This window comes from Meriones unguiculatus, chromosome 12 (genome assembly GCF_030254825.1).
Source record: "Meriones unguiculatus strain TT.TT164.6M chromosome 12, Bangor_MerUng_6.1, whole genome shotgun sequence".
Lineage (NCBI taxonomy): Eukaryota > Metazoa > Chordata > Mammalia > Rodentia > Muridae > Meriones > Meriones unguiculatus.
Window position 1 is genome coordinate 98,224,525 of NC_083360.1, and position 22,814 is coordinate 98,247,338.

At 39.3% G+C, this 22,814-nt stretch overlaps 1 protein-coding gene across 18 annotated transcripts in view; it reads left to right on the forward strand.

Moving 5' to 3' along the window:
• The window catches only part of Ehbp1 (EH domain binding protein 1), a 246,186-nt gene that overhangs the window by 79,758 nt on the left and 143,614 nt on the right, over window positions 1-22,814 (forward strand). For all 18 annotated transcript variants that reach the window (XM_060365165.1, XM_060365166.1, XM_060365175.1 and 15 more), the window contains exons 6-7: window positions 5,901-6,082; window positions 10,039-10,178. In XM_060365165.1, the coding sequence (XP_060221148.1) occupies window positions 5,901-6,082; window positions 10,039-10,178 (322 nt within the window). The remainder of the gene's footprint in view (window positions 1-5,900; window positions 6,083-10,038; window positions 10,179-22,814) is intronic.

Here is a 22,814-nt window from a genome sequence, read left to right on the forward strand (position 1 = left end):
TGAACTGAACTGGTTGGAACTAGGCACTTCAAGGATGCTCGGTTTGCATTAAACAGTACGCTCCTATCATGTGAATGGAAACATAGTACCTAGTTATCATATGCACAGGGAGGGGAGAGCTAGTTGGGAGCTGTGTCAAAGGCCGCGCATCAAACTTGGGTAGGGGTGTCTGTGTCTAAAGACACTCCCCAGATGAAGTCAGGCAGAGAGCAAGAGGCCCTGCTGGGGAGAGGGAGTCCTGCACCTGAAGGCTGAGCTCAGAATGGGTATCCAGAGTGGGAGGACCGCAACCTCAAACAGCAGGGTCATTCCAAATAGATACGCATAGATGTGTGTATAGAAGTGCATATATATGTGTGTGTATATATACACATATAGAGCTATAGTTCAAAGGTGCCAGCAAGTTGTGCTTTTCATTTGTTTGTAGAAATTTTAAAAATTCTTCCCTTATTTCTTATGTCTTACTAGTCCTTCAAAAGTGTTTATTCAGACTGGAGAGAAGGCTCAGAGGTTAAGAGCACTGGCTGCTCTTCCAGAGGTCCCAAGTTCAATTCCTAGCACCCACATGGTGGCTCCCAACCATCTATAATGAGATCTGGTGCTTTCTTCTGGTGTACAGGCAGAACACTGTATACATAATAAATAAATCTTTTAAAAAAGTGTGTATTCAATTTTCCATTATTTGCATAGTTTCTGTGGTTTCTTTTGCTATTGATTCTATTATGATAAAATACAAAAGACTTGTTTTATGGCCTAAATATGATATATTTTGGAGAAAGTATCCCTCACTTATTAGTTATTCTGTAGATGACTGATAAATATATTTGTTCTGTGGTACATATTCACTCTGAAATTTGTTCTGTGTGTGTGTTACAGGTATGTGTGTGTAGAAGCCAGAGGTTAATATCAGGCATCTTCCACAACCATTCTACACCTTTTCTTTCAAGTCCAGGCCTCCTGATGAACTTGGAACTCATCAGTTTGGCTAGGCTGGATGGCTATTGAATTCCAGGTGTTCTCCTATCTCTTTGTCCTCTGCACTGGGGGATCAGGCATGTCCCACCTTGGTCAGCTTTTTACATGGGTTCTGAGGATCACTTTCCGAGGATCACTCGAGAGCCTCATAGTTCCATCTCATCAGCTCCTGAAGCTTGTTTGTAAATCTGCCTGATCTACTAAAAACATGTGGGGTTCTTAAGTCACTCACCGTTACTGTATCAGAACCTGTCTGTCCCCTTTCACCTGTGTCTGTTTAGAGAAATGAGAGCCATGGTAGTTGCTGCCTTACATCTTTAGAATGGCCATATCCTCTTGCTAGATTGTTCTATTTGTTAGTATACCATGTCTCTTTGTCTTATCTGGCATCATGTCTACTTTATTGTGTATCAGAATATCTGTGCTGGTTTGGTTTTGGCTCCCTTTTGATGAACCTTTTCACACTCTATGTGTCTTTGCCAATGAGGTGTGCTTCTTGGAGACAACAATTAGCAGAATCTTGTTTTTTAAAAATAGAATCAGCTATTTTTTTTTTTAATTGGAGAGTTAAGGCTACTTCCATTGAAATTTATTATTGATTTGGAGATTTCTGTAATTTTATTGGCTGTTTTTCAGGTTGGTTGGATTATGTTTTGTTTTGGTTTGGTTTGGTTTGGTTTGGTTTTGTCATTTTTCTTTCTCCCCTATTCAGGTGAGTAGATTTGCTGATTTTATGAGTTAGACAGGATTGTTTTGTTTTTTTTTGTTTTTGTTTTTGTTTTTGTTTTTGTTTTTTTTCCAGTTCATCATTTTCATCTGCTCCTGTTTATTCTTTCCTCTTTATGTGTGCTTGTGACTCTTGTTCTTCTCGGTTAGGGTTCCTTTAAGGATCTTCTGCAGCACTGGCTTGGTGATCATGACTTTCTTTAGTGCTTGTTTGGAATATCCTTCTCTGTCAATTTTAAAAGATAATTTTGTATAATTGTCTTAGTTGACAGCACTTAGCTTTGGGGGGTTTAAATATATAATTTTATTCTTTCTCAGCTTTTGGCATTTCTCTTGTGGTTTGATGTCATTGTGATGTGAGTTGGCATTTTTGTCTTGTAGCTTCTAGTATTTCCTCTTGGTTTTATAGTTTTGGTATCTTAAGTATAATCTCTCATGGAGAGATCGCCGGTCTTGTCTATTGGGTGTTTTAAACGCCTTGTACTTGGCTGTCCATTTCTTTCCTTTATTTTTTTCTGCTATACTCTTGTTGAATTTTTCCTCTTCTTTCATTTTTTTATCTCAGTTCCTTTCTACTCCATAGATTCTTGAGTTTATTCTTTAGTTATGTCCTAGAGTTGTGCTCATATTGTTTGATAGTAATGTCTGACAGTATTTCCTTGATCTTGTCCATTTTGGTACCCCCACCCCCTTTTTTTTCCTGGTTGGTCAAGTTTATTGCTGATGCTTTTGACTGTGTTTTTCATTTTAATTTGTTGAGTTTTCATTTTCAGTGTTTCTGTCATCTTTTTTTTCTCTCCAAATATTGTTTTCTTACTTTCTCATTTGTTTTGCAGACTATCTTCTTTTATGTCCTGAGTTGCTTTCTTTAATTGCTTGTTCCTATCATCTTTAAAGTCACTTTTATAAGTAAACTTTTGAATTCTTCATACGGTGTTTTGTTCATTTCAGTGTCTTTGGACTTAGTAACTGAGGCATTATGATCCTTTGAAACAGTTGTGTAGCTTCCAGGTCTTTTCATATTTCTGTATTTCTGTTGCTACTTACACATTTGTTGTTTTGGTACCTTCTCCAGTTTTATCTGATGATATTAGTGAACAGTCCTCATCTGAGAGTCCAGTCACCAGTTCCACTTTTGGGTAGGCCTTCTGTTTTCCCTCCTCCTACGGCAAAGCCCTGCGGCACCAAGGCCTTTCCCTTCTGTCCTTCTGTTGGAGTCTTTAGCTATTCTGTCCCCTTCTTTGCAGTTTGTGGTGTTCTCATCTCCTGTCTGCCTTTATTCTTGGTTTTTCCAACTCTTCTCATCTACCACATAACATCGAGGTGGCTTCTAATCTATGTCACGGAGATTTTTGTAGGACTTAATTTTTAACATGGGAATTGCTTAGTCATGACATGTGCATGAATTCAACCTAAAGGGCAATGTGAAGTTGTTCCCCAAGTGGCTGTACCAATTGAAACAGTCCCCAGGAGTTACAAAAGGCAGTTCTCAGCAATATTGCTGTTGTTCAGCTTTTAAAAATATTTGTCAATAACATGAAATGGAAACTTACTTATAGAAATAAGTCCTAATGCCACATTCTGATTCCCAACTATAATAAGTTGCATTTGTTAGAAATGGAAATGTATCGGCCTTTATAGCAATGAAAAAAGTTATGAAAGTAAGAATGAGAACGTAATGATAATCTTATGTGAACTTCCTTAGAGGATCTGAAAATGTGATCTTTGATTGACTAGATTAGGATCACCTAACTGGAGGGCGGGAGCCATAGCCAGAAAGAAGAAAGGAATAAAGAGGTGGTGAGAGGAGAGAATGGTGGTGTGCCGCTTGCTGAAAGTCAGCTGACCCCTGGACACAGCTCTAGGTCTCACCAGTTTAGGGTGTGAAGAAATGGGGTCCAGGTCCGCGAGCGTTTATTTTGTATCAGCTGTTTTAGTTTCCTTTAAAAACATAACTTATTTAATTTTATGTGCATTGGTGAGAGGGTATCAGATCCCCAGGATCTAGAGTTACAGACAGTTGTGAGCTGCCATGTGGGTGCTGGGAATTGAACCTTGGTCCTCTGAAAGAGCAGCCAGTGCTCTTAACCACTGAGCCCCTTACTTTGTTGTTTTAATGAACACTATTCAAGAGTTTTTGCTTAAGTGGTGTGACGATGTGTTTAGAACTTAGTGAATGGTATTACCTATTGCTTCAGAGACACTCATTACCCAATACTAAGGCAGAAAAGCTTTTCTATGTAACTTTTGCTTTAAAAACAAAATAATGAAATTTACAGAATATTAATCATTAAGAACTCTATAGCTTAAAAGTAGTATCTTCAAATACAGCTTTCAAAAGTATGGAATTTCTAAGTTATGTTAATTTCATGGTTTATTTTATTACAAAATTAAATTGTTATATTAAGGATCAATGTCATGCTTTTGTGAAACAGAAAAAGCTCCGAAAGTAATAAAGTGACAGTTTGTATGTCATGCTTTTCAACCCGGGGCTTTACATTCTGTATTATATGTAGAAGTTGTTAGCTATTCTAAAGGTACAATGAGAGATTACTGTTCGTATCAGTGTAATAAATTGATATTCCCCGACTGTACTTTTTCATTTTGCACATTGTCAGAACCTTGGACCTTAATCTTATCCTTTGATTGACAGTAGCGACCAGGGAAAGAACACTTGTATTGTTAGGGATAGCCACATCTGTTCAACCTGATTCAGTTGAGGGTATTTGCATATTCTTAAGTATTTCTTCTGAGAGGGCTTAACTTCTCAAGTGCTTGATGCATTTTTGAAATTCATTCATAAGGTATCTGCATGCACTAATAGTTCTGTATAATATTGCTGTGCATAATCTGACAGATAAGACCACATTTTAGAATAGGTATTCTTTAGGGAGGTGACATTATATTTTACTTATTTGTTAGGCAGAAATGTTAGGTTTTGGAAAAAGTCATGTAATGCTTTGATTCAAGTATAACAGCCTTGCTTTAGGCAAATTTGTCATAGGACAAATCAAAATTTATTGAACAGTAATACAAAGGTATTAGTGATAAAATTCCTTACTTTGGTTGGGAAATTGAATGATTTTATAGGAAAAATTACAAAACTTGAGTGGCTTTGTTTAGTAACTGTTTATTTTAATAGGGAACATTGCCAAGGCTGAGGTTCCTTGACTTGTTCAAGATCACATGGCTTAGACGTTAAGCCTTCATGTTGCTTTCAATTCCAAGATCCTTTAACCTCAAAGAAATATGGACAGTATATGACCTCTGGTTTTCATTATCACAAATTACCTTGCAGGTGAATTTCCTCTTGCTGGTAGAACCCAATGAAAAGAGTATCTCATGTGTTATCATATATCTCCCGAATTTACATGGTATCCTACATGTGATTAATGCCCAGTTATTTACTGTCCTGTTCTCATCAATCCCTCAAGCCCCTATTGTATAAAAAGCAGTTGTGAAACACAAGTGACTTGTTAATGGAATATTAAACAATTTTGATGGTAAACAAGTCTCTTTTTGTATAGTCTGACGAATGGGCACTAGCTGTTTTAAAGAACTTTTTAGATATGCTGGGATCAATCAGCAGTATTGCCATAGGCGTAATATTTGAGAAACAAGTCTCTTCACTGATATATGTGATCTTAAGGGACGGAGGAAGAATCATGGACTAGCATGAGCAGAAACAGTCCAAAAAAAAAATTATGTTTAACAGGAAAATACCGTTCAATTACATTAATTTAATCGAAGAGAAAAATGAAGCCGCTGATAGCTACTTACTGTGCCCTGCCTGTGAAGCATCCTTTTCTCATTAATCCGGGAGCCTTTCCAAGTTTTCTTGAGTCAGGTTCTCCTGTAGTTGAGACACTAGTGCTGGGATAACAGGTGTGAGCCCTGTGTGTGCTCTTCACTAGCTTTTTTTTTTAATTAATTAATTTATTTATTTATTATGTATACGATGTTGTCTGCATATAAATACACCTGCATGCCAGAAGAGGGCACCGGATCTCATTATAGATGGTTTGAACCACCGTGTGGTTGCTGGGAATTGAACTCAGGACCTCTGGAAGAGCAGCCTGTGCTCTTAACCTCTGAGCCATCTCTCCAGCCCAACAAGAATTCTTTAGTGAAAGAAGTTCTTAATTTTTTTTAATGGCTATAAAATAATTCCAAACTACATATTACTTTTTATCTTCCAGGAATCCCCTTCTGGTCGGAGGAAAGCGCTTGCTACCAGCAGCATTAATATGAAACAGCATGCAAGCCCTATGCCAACTCAAACTGATGTCAAGCTAAAATTCAAACCATTATCTAAAAAAGTTGTGTCTGCCACTCTCCAGTTTTCATTATCGTGTATCTTCCTTCGGGAGGGAAAAGCAACGTAAGTTTCTGTCATCAAATAAGGGGCTTCATTCATATTATGCTTTAAAACAACACAACTTTTGTCTTAGTAGTTTGGCAGTAAGGTGAACATCTTATACTATACCACTCATTCTTCCTTTTTGTATGTTTGTTTTGTTTTATTTCTGAGGCTGGGTTAAATGCGCTTGTTGTTTAAAAATACTGTTTTGATTCCCTAGAATGACAGTAGCATAAAAGTGATTGCAGCTAGTTCAGGTTTTGAATTATATATTATAGGGCATTGTACTTGTCTTATGGGTTTCATTGTCTTCATGATAGCAAACTGTTCTCTAAGGTGCAGACAGTTCAATCCTTAGAGCAACGGAGACATACAGAAACACAAAGGGAAAGGTTTTAGAATACTAAGGTTGAAAGAACTTAGGGAAATTTTGCCAATTCCTATTTCCTTAGCCCATAGTTCAAAAATTGCTTAGGAAGGACAGCTAGAGAAACAATTTATGTGACTCTTATCCTTTCAAAATCAACTTGAGTTGGACCTGGTTACACCTGCTGTCCCAGTTCTTGGGGAAAGAGAATTTGCGAGCAGTCTGGGTACCATAACTGTTGTCACTTGTGTCTCTGTTGCTGTGATACAGCACTGGCCCACATATTGCCTACCGGTTGCAGTCCATCAGTCGAGTGAAGCCAAGGCATGAACTTGAAGGCAGGAGTTGGAGCAGAAGCCACGGAGGAATGGAACTCTTGGGTTCTCTTCATGGCTTTCTCAGCTTACTTTCTTACAGAACCCAGGCCCACTTGCTCCGAGCTGGCACCCCTACAGACAGAATAGGCCCTTCCATATCAGTCACTAATCAAGAACATGCCCCGCAGGCAAACACACTGGCCAGTGTGATGGAGAGAGCTCCTCATCGAGATCTTCCTTTCCCAAGTGACTCTGGTTTGTGTCAAGCAGACAGAAAGTAACCAGCACAGCACCTTTTTCAAAAAACCTAACCAACCCAAAAGCTTTGCTTCCTAAGTGCTGCATATACACTCATTGCAGAGAACTAAGTCAGGAGTAAGAACACGTGATACGGACAAGGCAAGAGTCTGAATTGGGAGTAGAAGATGAAGAGATAGAATAAGTGGAAATGCTCTGCTGAGAATTTCCTATTGAAGACAAGGGGGAAAGATGGTCCAGTCTGCACACAGTTCTGTACATATTTAGCCCCGTAGAACATGGTTACTCTAATTGGTCATGTCTGCTCCACTGATAAGGCTGGTTTCTGGGTATCCCTCAAAGTGAGGTGTTTGGCACTCGTCTCCAAGGCAGCAAGCGACACGGTAGGCGCACAGTGTGCACACGGTAGGCGCACAGTGTGCAGAGGGAAGCCGTGCTCTAGGTGCGTGTGGTTAGCGAGGTGGTTAGGAGGGACGCACCTTAGCTCTCCTCTCAGCTGCAAACACTGAGAGCAGGTCGGGGGAGCATGAAGATGGACGCACCTTAGCTCTCCTCTCAGCTGCAAACACTGAGAGGAGGAGCATGAAGATCTTACCCTGAAGTGTAAGCCAAATGAGAGGAGAGCAAACGGGGCAAGAGAGAAGCCAGACAGCCTTTGAGAGTGGCATCCGTCCGCTTCCAGGAGCAGCCAGTGCATCGGCACCACTCTTAGCTGGTAGGAGTTTCAATTTAATGTGAGTAGGGATTCTTTGAGAACTGCCTCTGATCTCCCCTTCCTTGCTGCCTTACTGTCCCCATGGGACAGTGTTGAGCTTTAAAATGCCAGGAAACCTAAGTGGCAAAATGGAGCAGGTTTCATTTGAAGAATGATTTTTTTTAAACTTATTATTATTATTATCATCATTACTGCTGATATATTATATTGTATTATTATATTATATTAACTACACTATACATATTACATTATATTATACTATATTATATCATATCATATCATATCATGTCATTATTTTGTTTTGAGAATAGGGTCTAGTTGTTTGGCTCTGGCTGGCCTGGCACTCGCTATGTGGACCAGGCTGGTTTTAAGGTCATTGCATGATCAGTCTCCCTTGCTGTTGCCTCCCAGGTGTTAGGATTATAGCTGTTATACCATGGATGGTCTTATTACCTATTACTGATACCTGAGAATTTGGAAGGCACTCATATGAAGTGTAATACAGCTTTTCTTGTTCATGTAGATAATTATGAAATTTGTTTAAAAAGAAAGAAATAATTTTGTTAACTCGGCCCATGTGAAATAAAATGTGAAGAATTTCTGTAATTGGCTTAGCTTGCCAATTAGAAGATAATATTATAAAAGAATAACATTTTAATTTTTCTGTCTGAATTTAGAGGAAATATACAAAAATGAAAATTTGTTGTACAACATATTAAAGTGTTATATTTGGTGAGATTTAAGGTAAAAAAACAGATCAATAAAACTTAACTGATTGTCTCAAGATATTTAATATAAACCTCATAAATGTATATTTTAAGCATTTTGAGATAAAATTAATATTTTATCAGATATATGGTGTTTAACTTGTAATTAGCTGAGGATTTTATCTGTTTCTTCAAAAGACCAGACTCTCCTTTAGGTGGTCTGTTTTAGTTGCAGTAGTTAACCTTTACGGCCTGTAGCTCCATGAAAAACTTACAAGTTTAGTTGCAGTAGTTACCTTTAGGGCCTGTAGCTCCATGAAAAACTTAATATGGTTTTCAGGGCTTGCCATTTGATTCCCTCCAGCCCACAGATCCAAAATGGTTCATGGTTCTCAATTAAGAATTCCTGGCCACAGAGGAAGATGATGCAGCCAGCCCCGATGAGACCTTATAGGCTAGGGTCAGATGAAAGGGGAGGAGGACCTCCCCATCAGTTGACTGGTGGGGGGGGGGGGGATAAGGGGGAGAAAGAGAGAGGGTGGGTGGAACCTGGAAGGGACAAAGGAGGGAGCTACAGCCAGGATGCAAAGTGAGTTAATAATAATAATTTAAAAAAACAAAAGAAAAGACTCCCTGTTCTAATTTCTTTGGTGAGTCTATCTGTTTTAGTCACTGAAATGTGTGTGTATGTTCCTGTGTGTGCATGCCCACATGTCTGTGCACCATGGGCACACCTGATTCTTGAGGAGTCAGACGCAGCCGCTGGGTCCTTTGCAGCTGGAGATACAGACAGTTGGGAGCTGCCATGTGGGTGCTGGGAATTGAACGCAGGTTGTCTGGTAGAGCAGCCAGAGCTCTTAACCTCTGAGCCATCTCTCCAGCTTCAAGTTGCATTTTAAAGTGGAGATTTATCCAATTTGTGGACTGTCAATGCTGTTTCATGAAACAAGGTTTTGTTTCTAAACTTAACACTGAAGAAACTGTACTTGAATTCTCTGCAGAAGCCATCTGTCTTCTGCAGAGCAGCCGCAAAAGTACCTGCTGAAATCTTTCTTGTCTGCTTTGTAGTGTTAAACATGCTATTTAGACATTTATGAAATGTTCAAAATTCTTAGTTTTAAAACTATTCTTAACAACATGAAAGCATACACATATTTTACAGAAAGAAAGGCTATGTTAATATTATGTATTGTATTATCCAAAATGCTTCATAGTTCTGAAAGTTTTCAGATTTCAGGTTTTTTGTTTTTTTTTTCAGATTTTGGGGTGTTTGCATACACATAAGGATATCTTAGGGATGAGACCCAAGTCCAAGCACAATGCCATTTAAGTTTCATGCATACGTTATATATGTAACCTAATGTAGCTTTAAACAATGTTTTTAGTGCACTGAACTTTGGCCACCGGTTGCATGTCAGTATGTGTGTGACATGGCGTTTTCCACATGTGTACCTCATCGGAACAGAAAGCTTGGGGTTTCAGAGTGCTTTAGATATTTGGAGTCTTTGAAATTTAAGATTTCCTGTTAGGCATGATAAACATCTATTTTCTAATTATTTTTCAAGTAATGTAATTTAATAAGCTGTGTATTGTATTTCGACCAATCATAACAGGGATGAAGATATGCAAAGTTTGGCTAGTTTGATGAGTATGAAGCAGGCTGACATTGGCAACCTAGATGATTTTGAAGAAGATAATGAGGATGATGATGAGAATCGAGTGAACCAAGAGGAAAAGGCAGCAAAAATTACAGGTTGGCTTTTACTAGCATAGCGCTAAAACCTTATTTTCTAATTTATGACTCAAGTTTCGATTTCTTCTTTAACTCACATGTGTTTAAGAGAGTATGTTTTACGTGTGCTTTGCGTATATATTTATACCTTGTTTATTTCTAATCAAATAAGATTCAGTGTCCCTTTGGCTCCAGTTTTCAAAAAATCTTACTGAAGCTTTTTCCATGTAGTTAAAACAGATGATGTATTTTTGTTAATTTTCCAAAAATTAACCTATTTATATTCTTATCCTTTTATATAGTTAATCTATTAAAGGTAGAGGACTTAAGTCCTAAAGTATTTAGTCCAAAAAACAGTTTTGTAACCTCATCCAAATCTGAATCATTTCACTCCATTTCTACTTCTTGCCTTGAAATTTGGTGCAATTATATGTGTAACCTAGGTTTCATTTGCTTGTCACATTTATTTTATTTTCAACCCATCTCTTTTACTTCAAGTGCATCTCTAATGGGTCTTATTTGGTTACTCCAGCCCTGCAACATTTGCTTCCTAATAGCTATTTGCGGTCTGCTGCAGGGCCCCAGCAGTGAAGTCCCTGCCACACGAGCAGAGCACACACGCTTGTGTCTGCAACCCCAGTGCTGGGGAGGCAGAGGGCAAGATCTGTGGGGCTCACTGAGGTAACCAAATCAGCAAGCTCCAGGTTCACTGAGAGGACCGAGAAAGGCACCTGACTGAGACTTTGGCCCCCATACACACTTGCACCACACATGAGCATGTACCCATCTACACACTCACAATGCCCATGTGGACACACACAGGAAATTAAGACATTCTCTGACCCAGGAGCTGGCATGCTTAACTTCTCTTACATTGTTTATATATATTTATATATTTTGAGGACTTTTTTATTATTTTCCCTCTCTATCTCCTACATTTTGCCACTCTGATTTTTAATTTTTAAAAAATATTTTATGTGTATGAGTAGTTTGCCTGCATGTATGTCTGTGCCATGTGCATGCTTGTGCTTGTGGAGGCCGGAAGGGGTGCCAGAGTCACTGGAACTAGAGTTAGAGACAGTTGTCAGTTGCTGTATAGGTGCTGGGAATTGAACCCCTGTCCTTTGCAAGAGCAGCCAATGCTCTTAACTGCTGAGCTCTCTCGCCAGCCCCTGAGAATTTTCTTTTAATTTAAGCATTTTTTTTGCAAGAGTAATTGGAAAATTTTTATGTCCTGTTTTCATTTTAGAATAATACACTTTAAAACAAACCAGACAGGTAAATGAATGAACCTTTGGATTCTAATATTGAAATTAAAACAATATGTTATTTCTCCTCTTACAAGAAATGTAATATAACTTCCTCAGTACCTTTCCTCTCTCTTATTTAGGCTATTATATTTACTGCAATAGTATTTTTACTTCAATAGTATTTCAATAGTATTTGTTTTCCCCCCAATGCTAGCATACATTGCATTTTCTAATATCAGCATTCCCCCCCTTTTTAAATTGAAAACAGTTTTATTTTAATATGGTATGTTTTGATTACGGTTTTTCTTCTCACATCAGATCCTACTTCCCCATCCACCCAAATCTACACCTTTTCTTTCTCTCATTGGAATTTAAACAGCATCTAAAATTGTAATGATAAAAGATATATACAGACAAATCAAAATAAGAGAAAGAGCCAAGTAAAAAACACAAGCAATATGTGTCAATGCTGAAGCACACACATTTGCACACAGAAATCACATAAAAAAAACAAAATCAGAAGGTATAATAAATATATAAGCAAAAGAGCTGTAGGGGAAAATAATAAAAGCACAAACAAAGCATTGCAATACATACAAAAATCTCCAAAACTACCTCTGAGTTTGTTTTGTGTTGGCCCTTTACAGCTGGGCATGGGGCCTGTCCCTAAGTGTGCTTTGTATTCTAGTGGGACCCCAATGGAGAAAGCTAACTTTTCCTCTGTGAGTGATTATCAATTGGCGATAGCTTCTGGGTTGGGGATGGGGGCTTGCATCTACTTCCCCTCCCAGCACCTGGATCCCGTCTGGCTTAGACTTGTGTAGGCTTGGGGGTGCACAGAAGCAGAGGTGAAGATCAGCGGAATAAATTCAGGACCAAGATGGAAACCCCATACCAGAGATGCTCAAAATCATACTGTACTGGCTGGTTTTGTGTGTAAGCTTGACACAAGGTAGAGTCATCAGAGAGAAAGGAGCCTCAGCTGAGCCTCCAGGAGATTCAGCTGTAAGGATTTTCTCAATTAGTGATTGGTGGGGGAGGGCCCAGCCTGTTGTGGGTGGTATTGTCCCCTGGGCTGGTGGTCTTCACATCTGCTTCTGTGCCAGTAGCATATTACCCCCTCCCTACTTTCATTACTATGGCTTTGTGATAAAATTTGAAATTTAAAAAAAAATTTGAGAATCTGGTATGTTGATGCGTTATCCTTAGTGTTTAGAATTGATTTGAGTATCAATCAAAAGTTTGTTATGTTTACATATTAATTTTTTATTAAGTCTTTGTGTGTGTCTGTGTGTGTACATGCACATGCCTGCCTGCCTGCATGTATGTATGTATGTATGCATGCATATGTGCGCTTTCCACTGCATGCATGTGGAAGTCAGAGAAAAAGTTGTAGAAGTTGGTTTTCCCCTCACTCCTCTGCGGGTGTCAGTGGTCGAAGTCAGGTTGCCAGGCAGGCTAGCAGGTACTCTCACCTTCGGAGCCAGCACATTGGTCTTCCATATGAATTTTAAGATTTCTGTGAAAATGGTTATAGAATTGTGATAAGGGTTGCATTGAATTAAATGTGGGAGCAATCATTTTACAATATTAATTTTTCTGCTGTGTGATCGTAGGAGATCATTCAGTGTCTTCATTAATTTTCTTCTTGAGTGTTTACATTTTACATTGTAGAAGGTCTTTCACTTCCTTCCAGGGCTGTTTTGGGATTGAGGTGATGTTGTGAATAGGTTTGTTTTTCTGATTTCTTTCTTTCTTTCTTTCTTTCTTTCTTTCTTTCTTTCTTTCTTTCTTTCTCTCTCTCTCTCTCTCTCTCTCTCTCTCTCTCTCTCTTTCTTTCTTTCTTTCTTTCTTTCTTTCTTTCTTTCTGTTTATTCCCTTTATCCCAGCTGTAGCTCCCTTCTTCAGCCCCTCCTAATTCCACCCTCCCTCTCTTCTTCTCCTCCCATGCCCCTACCCTAGTCCACTGATAGGGGAGGTCCTCCTCCCCTTCCATCTGACCCTAGCCTATCAGGTCTCATCAGGACTGGCTGCATTGTCTTCCTCTCTGGCCTCATAAGGCTGCTTCTCCTCAGGGGGAGGTGATCAAAGAGCCAGCCACTGAGTTCATATCAGAGACAGCCTCTGCTCCCCTTACTAGGGAACCCACTTGGAGGCTGAGCTGCCTATGGGCTACATCTGAGCAAGGGATCTAAGTTATCTCCATGTGTGTTCCTTTGTTGGAGTATTGGTCTTTGCAAAGACCCCTGTGCCCAGATTTTTTGGTTCTTTTGCTCTCCTTGTTGATCTCCTGTCCCCTCCAGCTCTTTCAATCTCCCCCTTCTTTCATAAGATTCCCTGCACTCTGCCTAAAGTTTGGCTATGAGTCTCAGCATCTGCTTTGATACCCTTCTGGGTAGAGTCTTTCAGAGGCCCTCACTGGTAGGCTTCTGTCCTGTTCCCTGTTTTCTTCCTTTTCTGAAATCCCATTTGTTTCTGAGTGAGGATTGAGCAACTTCCCTAGGGCCTTCCTTCTTGTTTAACTTCTTTAGGAGTATAGATTTTAATATGTTTTCCTATATTATATGACTAATACCCACTTATAGGTGAGGATATACCATGTGTATCTGCTTCTGGGTCACCTCACTCAGGATGATCCTTTCTAGATCCTACTGTCTCCATTCAAATTTCATGATTTCCTTATTCCATGGAAAGACTCTTCTCAACCTCATCTCTTGGAGGGGAATACCTTTTTTGTAGTTTTTAATTAATATATATTAATTATGTGAAACAGTTGGTCCAATCATGAGATTTTCATAGCACATATAATGCAAACCTTCTATGAAGAAATAGACTGCTAACAGTTATTTTCTGTATATCTTAAGTTGACATTTAGAGCGTAGCCATTTAGTTGTTAATTGCTTACAGAAAGTGGCTTTTGCATCAGTAGTAATTGACAAAATGTATCTTCTACAGTTACATAAAGCCTTTGCTAGAAGTTTAATCCATGGTATCTATATTTGCGCTGATCAAAACATCCTTGTTCTATTTGACATAGGCTCTCTGCTAGCTAGAAACATTTTGGGATTATCTATCAAATAAGAACTTTTATTGAAATTGAAATGCAACATCAGTGGATGGATGGACAGTTTTTAACTACAACAGAAAAGTTCCTGAAATGTAGCATAAGTAACTTTTTTTTAATGAAAACTTTAGTCAGTATGAGATATTATATACAAACATGAAAGAATCAGTATTTGTATCTGTACAGCTTCACTGTACTTGAAGCAATATTTGACAATATACTCATATTTGGAATTCACATTGAATATATTTTCTTTTTTTATTTTTCTTTTTTTATATTTTCTTTTTTTCATCTGTATCATTTTGTTTTTGTCTGTCTACATTTTTGTTGTTGTTTGTTTGATTGCTTTTTTTGGTGTTTAGGGATTAAATTTCAGTTCTTCCACATGTTAGGAAAGCCTGATTCTTACCCCTTTAACATAGTCCCCATGTTAAATTTGTAAATACACACAAAACACAAAACAGGACAGGGGAAAAAGTATCTGGACAAATGACAAGATCCTATTTAGTAAACCTCAACAAAATCAAGGCCAGCTAAAACATTTTATATGAAGCAGTAGTGGGGGAACTATAAAATTATAAAGACCCCTGCTGTGGTTATTGAAAAGATCATCATGTAGCCAGTCAGTTTAGATGTTCAGATTCACGTGGCCTAAACAGACCAGACTTAGCCTTGGGTTTACCTGAGAGCCTGTTACCTCAGAACAGTAAATCTTTCTCTTCTCTTCTCTCCTCTTCTCTTCTCTTCTCTTCTCTTCTCTTCTCTTCTCTTCTCTTCTCTTCTCTTCTCTTCTCTTCTCTTCTCTTTTCTTCTTTTGTCTTCTACCAACTAGTGACAATTTGGGTTCAAAGAGACAAGATGCACATAGTTAGCAGCAGGTTGTGTTTTTGTTTTGTTTTGTTTGGCTAAAATTTCCTGTGCTGCACAGAACCGGTACTTTTCCAGTAGTTTGATGAGTCCACCTTCAAAGTCCACTGACTGTGCATACCCAGCTCCCCATGGCCAGAGAAGCACAAAGCTGTAGCCTTCTACCCTAGGCTGAGGCCTACCATCCATCTGCAGTACATCAAGCAGGATTCATTTTTACCAGAAGCAATGTTGCCTGGGGTTTGCTAATCCATAGTTGATAAAGTTAATTTGGGAGAAGGAAGAGAGAATGACATATTGGCTACTTTCAGGGGAAAGACTCTTAACAGTACAGATGGCAGCAGAGGAGATACCACTTACAGATTTGAAGCTCTAGAATTGAGAATAGTATGACTCAGACTTAGGAGATTAAATGTCCTACTTCTCAGGACTCTGAGTCAGGATAAGTAGGTCTTTCACCTTTGATTAGAAGGTTCAGTAGAATTAACACGAAACTCTGGTCAGAGAATACATCCATTAATGTGGTTATTTCTATATGAGAATCTACTAGTAGCACCCAGGATGTTCAGATACAAAGTCATTTCTGTGCTATCAGTAACATGATTAAGTTAAATAGCCATGAATTTTGTAAAGTCATTTAGAGGCTAAGAATTTGTAGACACTCAAACCTGTTATGTGGTCGTTAATGATGGGAGGTAAGGCTAGAAACAGAGAAATGGGGCATTTCTGGCTTCTTGAGCCAGGAAGCTTCTAAGTTCAAATGCTTATAAAAGAAGTTGGAAGGGCTGGGAACAGAAAGGTGGCAGAGTGTTAGCGTAGTGAGGCTCTGAATTTGATTCTCCCAATTGAAATCCCAACCTCAATTAGAAAAGAAGTTGAAAATCCTAAGAGGAGACAAAGAGCAGGAAAATCTCCATATTGTCTGGGATTCAGATGTGTTACCTTGGAGAACTGTAAAAGCGTCAGAAGACAAACTACAAATCATTCTAGTTTCTGTTCCACTCAGTCCCCAGCCCTTACTTGTCTAGTTGCAGCTGAGCACTTAGCTTTCCATCCCAGCATGCAGAGGAGTTTCCACTGACAACCCATTTGACAGGGTCGGGAGGAAGGGAAACGTTCACGAAGCTAGAAACCTAAGCTTTTGGAGGAGAGCTCAGAGACACTCTTCTAAGTGTCAGTACGATTTCTGGAGGGGTGTATTTAGTAGTTCAAAGTTAGTTTAACCATGCTTACAAAATAAAGAAAACAATATCTATCCATCGTAACAGATGCAGAAAGGAGCACTTGACAAAACTGAGCACATTGTTTCTCAGCAGAGTTTTAATAGCGGTGTTTGCTTGCTCGGAGCGAGGCCCCTTGACTGAAGCTGAGGCAGGCGTGCTCACACTCAATACTGTGTGTGTCACCTAATATTGGAGTACCTATCTGTTATGGAAGGTATGAGGTCAGTATGAAAACAGCCGTGTAGTTCACTTAGAAACAGTGAGCATATGGAAACTAACATAGTGTCTCCATTTAAAACGGACACTTAAAAAATCGTGGGTCACGTGGTGGCAGTGCACACCTTTTATCCCAGCACTTGTGTAAGCAGAGACAGGTGGATCTCTGTGAGCTCAAGGCCAGCCCGGTCTACAGAGTGAGTTCCAGGACAGCCAGGGCCACACAAAAGGAACCCTGTCTTGACCACCCCCTTCAAAATCCATGGATTACTTAGAAATAAATTAGTGGAAGATGGGAAATCTATCTAGCAGTGTAATGCAATATTGAAAGTAATGATAATAAAAAAAGTTTTAATAAGTGGAGAGATAGTTCGACATTCATAGATTTGAAAACTCAAAATTGTTACTTCTCCCCAAATCAACTTTAGATTCAAGGCTAGTTACAATTCTAGCAGGTCTTAAAACAAACCCAGAAATTTAAAAGTTGATTTTAAAATATACGAAGAACCTGGGAACACATAACTTGGGGGAGAAATAAAACAGATTAATAGTAATAATAACAACACCATCTTCAAGATTTACTCTAGAGATTTAATAATCAAGATAGTGTAGTGTTTCTTTAGGTAGGATAAAGAGATGAGCAGGATTAACTCTTGAGAGCTGCATCTCCTAGTCAGCACGTCATTGCAGGAATGAGCAGCCAGTGCTTTGTTCAGTGTGCTATGCTGTTGAGCTCCGACACTTGGTAAGTTAGGTCTTTTAAGTATATCTTGAATACACAATGACTTTATGTGGATTTAAACTCATTGGAAGTCAAGGAACTATCTCTAATAGCCATGAAATTTAAAAAAATTCAGTCTTTCTTAACTTGCTAGATAGATTCTTAAGAAAATGAAAGAGTGATTCATAGATGAGACAACAGTAGTGAAGCCTGGAATAGCAGCCCTTGCCTCCACTTGCAGCACTGGGGAAGTAGAGGCAGGAGGGTCCGGAGTTCAGTGTCATTCTCAGCTGCATAGCAAGTTTGAGGACAGTCTGTACTGCATGAGACTCCGCCTCAATAAGTGAATAAGTAAGTAAGTAAGTAAGTAAATAAAAATAAAAATAAAAAGTGAAAACAGCAGTTAGCTAGAAAGCATATTTAATATAAATCTCTTTTCCAAACTAGGGTTATTTTTTAAATTTCTATAAACTATTTTGATTATATTTTGGTATATTTTTCTCATCCAAACCTTTCAGATCTTTCCTCTATTGCCATAATGGATTTTCCTCGAGTGTGGTTGATGTACTCAGCATTACTTCTTGATGAAAACTGATTTTCCCTCTCCTGGCAGTTATCAGTTGCCAAGAGATTCTTAGTTAGGGATGAGACTTGCTTTCCGTTTCCTGTTTTCTGGCATTTCGTCTGGCTTGAACTTATACAGCTTTTGCACTTGGCCGTCATTGGCTCTGTGAGTTTGTACGTGTACCAGCTCTGTTGTGTCTGGAAAATGCTCTCTCATCACCTCTCTGTACATAGTGTGCTGGGTCTTGAAGGAGGGCTGCAATAAGACATGGCAGCTGGGCTAGAATACTCTGTGCGTTGTCCAGTTGTGGGTCTGTGCCGAGAGGAGCCAGAGCGCTGGGTTGATCTACAGGTGTAGAGGCGTGTTGTTGAGAGTCATTTTATTGCTGTACTCACTTAGAAAAATAGTTTTTACCTTACGGCCCATGAGCTGTGCAGTCTCAAGTTCTTAGCCTCATTAACAGTATCAGATATAGATCCCACCTCATGGAGCAGGCCCTAAGTCCAGTCAAAACAAGTGGTTGGTTCTTCCTTATTGTTGGCGCCATTATTGCGTCAGTGAGGATATCTTCCAGGCAGGGTACCATTCTAGCAATGTAGTTGCTACAGTTACTATTGTAGCCCACAGGATCCTACCTTCCTCCTCTGGTAGCATGTATGGTAACTTCCAGCACTCTGGATGCTGAACAACAGGAGTGAAGCTTCTAGTCAAGCCCCAGGTTATTTCTCCACATTTGATGGCATAATTATGCCAGTTACAATTTACCTTGGTGAGAGCCATGCATGGCCATACATGCAATCTTAACACCCAGGAGGCTGAGGTATGAAGATCACTGCACATTCAAGGCAAGCCTGAGCTACATAGTGAGACCCTGACTCCAAAACACACAGATACACAGACACGTGCGGACTCAGAGCAGGGTCAATGAGGAAGATGAAAAGTAGGCGTGGAGTGTGGATGAACGCAATGTGGAGGGAGTTAAGTGTTGAGGATGGGTGAAAATTTGCAGAACACGGGGCCTGGAGAGATGAGTTGGCAGTGAAGAGCCCTTGTTTGATATTTCAGGGCCTCACATTCAGTCTGTAGCACTAATTTTGACAGCAGTTCACCTGTGACTCTAGCCCCAGTCTATTCAAAACATTCTCTGGCTTCTCTGGTTACACATACACACACACTTTTAAAAAAATCTCAGGTGCCTATGTTTTTAAGATGTGCTATTTATCTGGGTGGTGGTGGAACACACCTCTAATCCCAGCACTCAGGAGGAGGCAGAGACAGGTGGATCTCTATGAGTTGGAAGCCAACCTGGTCTACAGAGTGAGCTCCAGGACAGCCAGGGCTACACAGAGAAACCCTGTTTCAAAAGAACAAAAACCAACCAACCAACCAACCAAACAAACAAACAAATCCAAACCAAAACAAACAAAAAAGACATCGTGTTTAAGAGACTTGGGTAGAAAGACTGGTCAAACAAACATGAATAATGGTTGAAGGGCTTATCTCTGAGGGTGGGAGAGCAACTTTATTGTATATGAGCTGTTAGGAGGGACAGCTGGAGAGGGGCCGATTGAAGATGTAGGGAGAATGAATGCTCCCTAGTGACTTGCCTGCTTGAAGCAGCCTCTGCTTTCCTTCTCCATTCTGATTTGCTGCTATTTGAAAATCGCATTACTAAACCTGTTAGATGTATCCATAAATCAAATGTGTGCAGGCTTAAGCTTTTGAGGAAAGTGACATCTTTTTGACCTTGATCTTTGCCAGGAAGTTGAGGTGTTACTATTTGGGCTATCTTAAAGTAAGATGTATTGCTACTAAACTAGTTATACTTAGGAGAAGGATGAGGATGACAAGATTCTCAGGTATGTGCTAGCTCTAGGCAGTTTATCTTTTTCCTTTAACTTAACCTACTGGGTTCCTTAAGAGCAAACAGCTCCTACTTTCCATGCTGCCTTCCTGTTTACAATGTGATAATCTGTTGGTCAGTTCTATCTTGTAACTTCTAACAGTAAGGAAAAGTCACAAATGACTTGACCCTTGCTTCGATTGCCTGCCTCTAATTTCTTTCCCTTAGCTGTACTGTGTGAAGCAAGTCGAGGCCAGTAAGCACAGCTCTACAAGTGCTTTGCTCTGGGAGTTGATTGCTCAATCTGAACAGTAGTGTAGGGTAGAATTTTTTCTGCACTATTACACAGCATTGTTAATATTTTTTATGTATGCACATTCCCAGGGAAATAAGGCTTTAATAGGTATATATACACACACACACACTTTACATATATATTGGGCCAGGATGATGTGTTTCCTGTGAACATCTTCCGTTTAAAAAAATTCATTAACGTAGTTGTAATCTTACTGAAGTTTTTAACATTTTCCAATGAAAAGAAAAATTAATTTGGTGATTTGGAAGAAACAGAAAAGTACTCTTTCAGCAGGATAACTAACAAGACTAGGTATTTCAGTCTCTAGACCCACATAGCAACTTCCAGCTGAAGTATTTACATAGGAAGCTTCACAAATTGTTCCCAGCAAAATAGCCCTCGCCATAGTCCCGGGGCTGCTCTCTGCAGTCCCCCAGTACCAGGCAGCTGATAAAGCATCCACTGCATCCGACGGCGGCTTCCCATAGCTCTCAGGGCGAAGCTCACGGCCGAACGTTGCCAGCGTTGTCGCCTTGTGCTCTCTGTCCCTGGCGTAAGCCCAAACACCTCTAATTCCTGACATAAGTCAAGTTCCCATGGCTTCCTTTTATGTTCTTTTTGTTTTATGATGGTTATCACAATACTGTTCGATCGGTGCTAAAACACATCCATGTAAAACTCCAGGAAGCAGTCCCCTGAGATGCCTGTCCTAGCTTCACTGAGTGTTGTCTGACTGCTTCCTTGGCATCCCTCATGTACACCATGCTGTTGCTTACTGTCTGTCCCCACGCATTGTCTGACTGCTTCCTTGACACCCTCATGTGCACCATGAAGCACAAAGCCGCGGGGGCAGCACTAGCTCAGACGCGGAAGTAGTTAACAAAAGTGCTACTTCCTTGGAGATTTAAAATTTTTGGATTAACAGTTATTTAGATTACACATGAGGAATGTTGGTATAGACAACATTACCTCTCCATCCCATTAATATAAGAAAAAAAATCCTAGAGGCAAAAATTTTAGGAATGAAGTAAGGATTTACTTAAGCTTTAGATTAAATCCATGAGGCCAGGAAGGACAGGATGATTTGTCATTAATGAAAATAATAGAAAAAAATAAATGCTTTGGGATGTTAACAAAGTAATAGTCACCATTGATTTTAAATATTAGCAGGAACATGCTGAGAGGGAGGAAATTTTTGAAACATTTAGAAAAATTATGTTGTAAATAATAGTTTCCTGGAAGACTCACTTTGATAATATTCGAACATATTATACGTAAAACTCCATGGAATATCTTCATGTAGTAAGCATGAAGTAAAACATCTTTAGTGGTTTCTACCGTCCCATGGGATACTTAATTAGTGGTGGGTTTATGCTCTTTGAGATTAGATTTGTAAACATATAATAATTTAAAAAAACTAAGTCTTTGAGTATTGTTTAAAATTTTTCAACAAAGTAATTACACACTTGGAAGCGTAGGCAAATCAACAATACTGATATACAGGGTGGACACACATATTACAAATATCACCACAGGCTGTTTGCGAGGACTGGCTGATAATGTATGTAAAGCCTCTCCCACTGCTTAATACATCTTAGCTGGTGGCATTATTTGTTTTCTTATTGCTCAGTTTTCAAAGTTAATAATATGTGACTTGCAAAATTTTAAAAGCTACACACTTAGTAATAAATAAAAAGCTCAGTAAAGACTACTAAACACTTGGACATTACTACTCCTCCAACTCATTATGCTTTTACAAAAATCACAATGTTACAATGATCAGTGGGGAGGAAAGGATGGAATTTGTGAATGAATTTTCCTACTGAATTTGCTGTAACCTGAGTTCCAGAGCAAGATTTAAAGCCATGAACCCAGATGGCTGAAGAGATGGCTTGGTGCTTTAGAACGTATGCTCCTCTTGCAGGTGTCTGAGTTCATTCCCAGCACCCACAACCACATGACCCCAGATCCAGAGGATCTGACACTTTCTTGTGGACTTTGTGGCCTTTTGCACTGATCTGTGCACATACTCACACAGTCACACACATCCATACGTAGTTAAATAAAAATAATGCTCAAAACTTTAATGTGTTCAGCACAGGAAGGGCTGGAGAGATGACTTAGTAGGGAAGGGCGCTGTTGCCGAGCCCAGGACTCGCGTGATAGGAGAGAGCCAACCCGTGCAAGTTGTCCCCTGATCTCCACCAGGCACATGACGATGCACTCATCCACCCGCCCCCGTAAAATAGTAATTGTGATAAAGTTGTTTGTTTAAGTATTGTCCAGTCAGATACAGTTTGCCCTTTTTACTGCTTTTCAAATAGGGTCATAGAGTTGAGTTGGGTTTGATTTTGTTTATTCCATGTTTTCAGTGCTTGACTTTCACTCTCTAAAGCAGTTTGACTCGGACAAAATATATTTTCTCATTTGGATATAGGAAATTGATAAGCTTATTGATTTTTATATAAATTTCGTTCAAAGACCTATAACATTTCTGAAAGCCTAATATTCATTTAGTTACTTATTAGGTATGTTTCAATATTACTTATTAGTGTCTTTGTAGAATGAAAATTTTCTGGGGACAATACCATGTCTGTTTCTGTTCATCCTTGT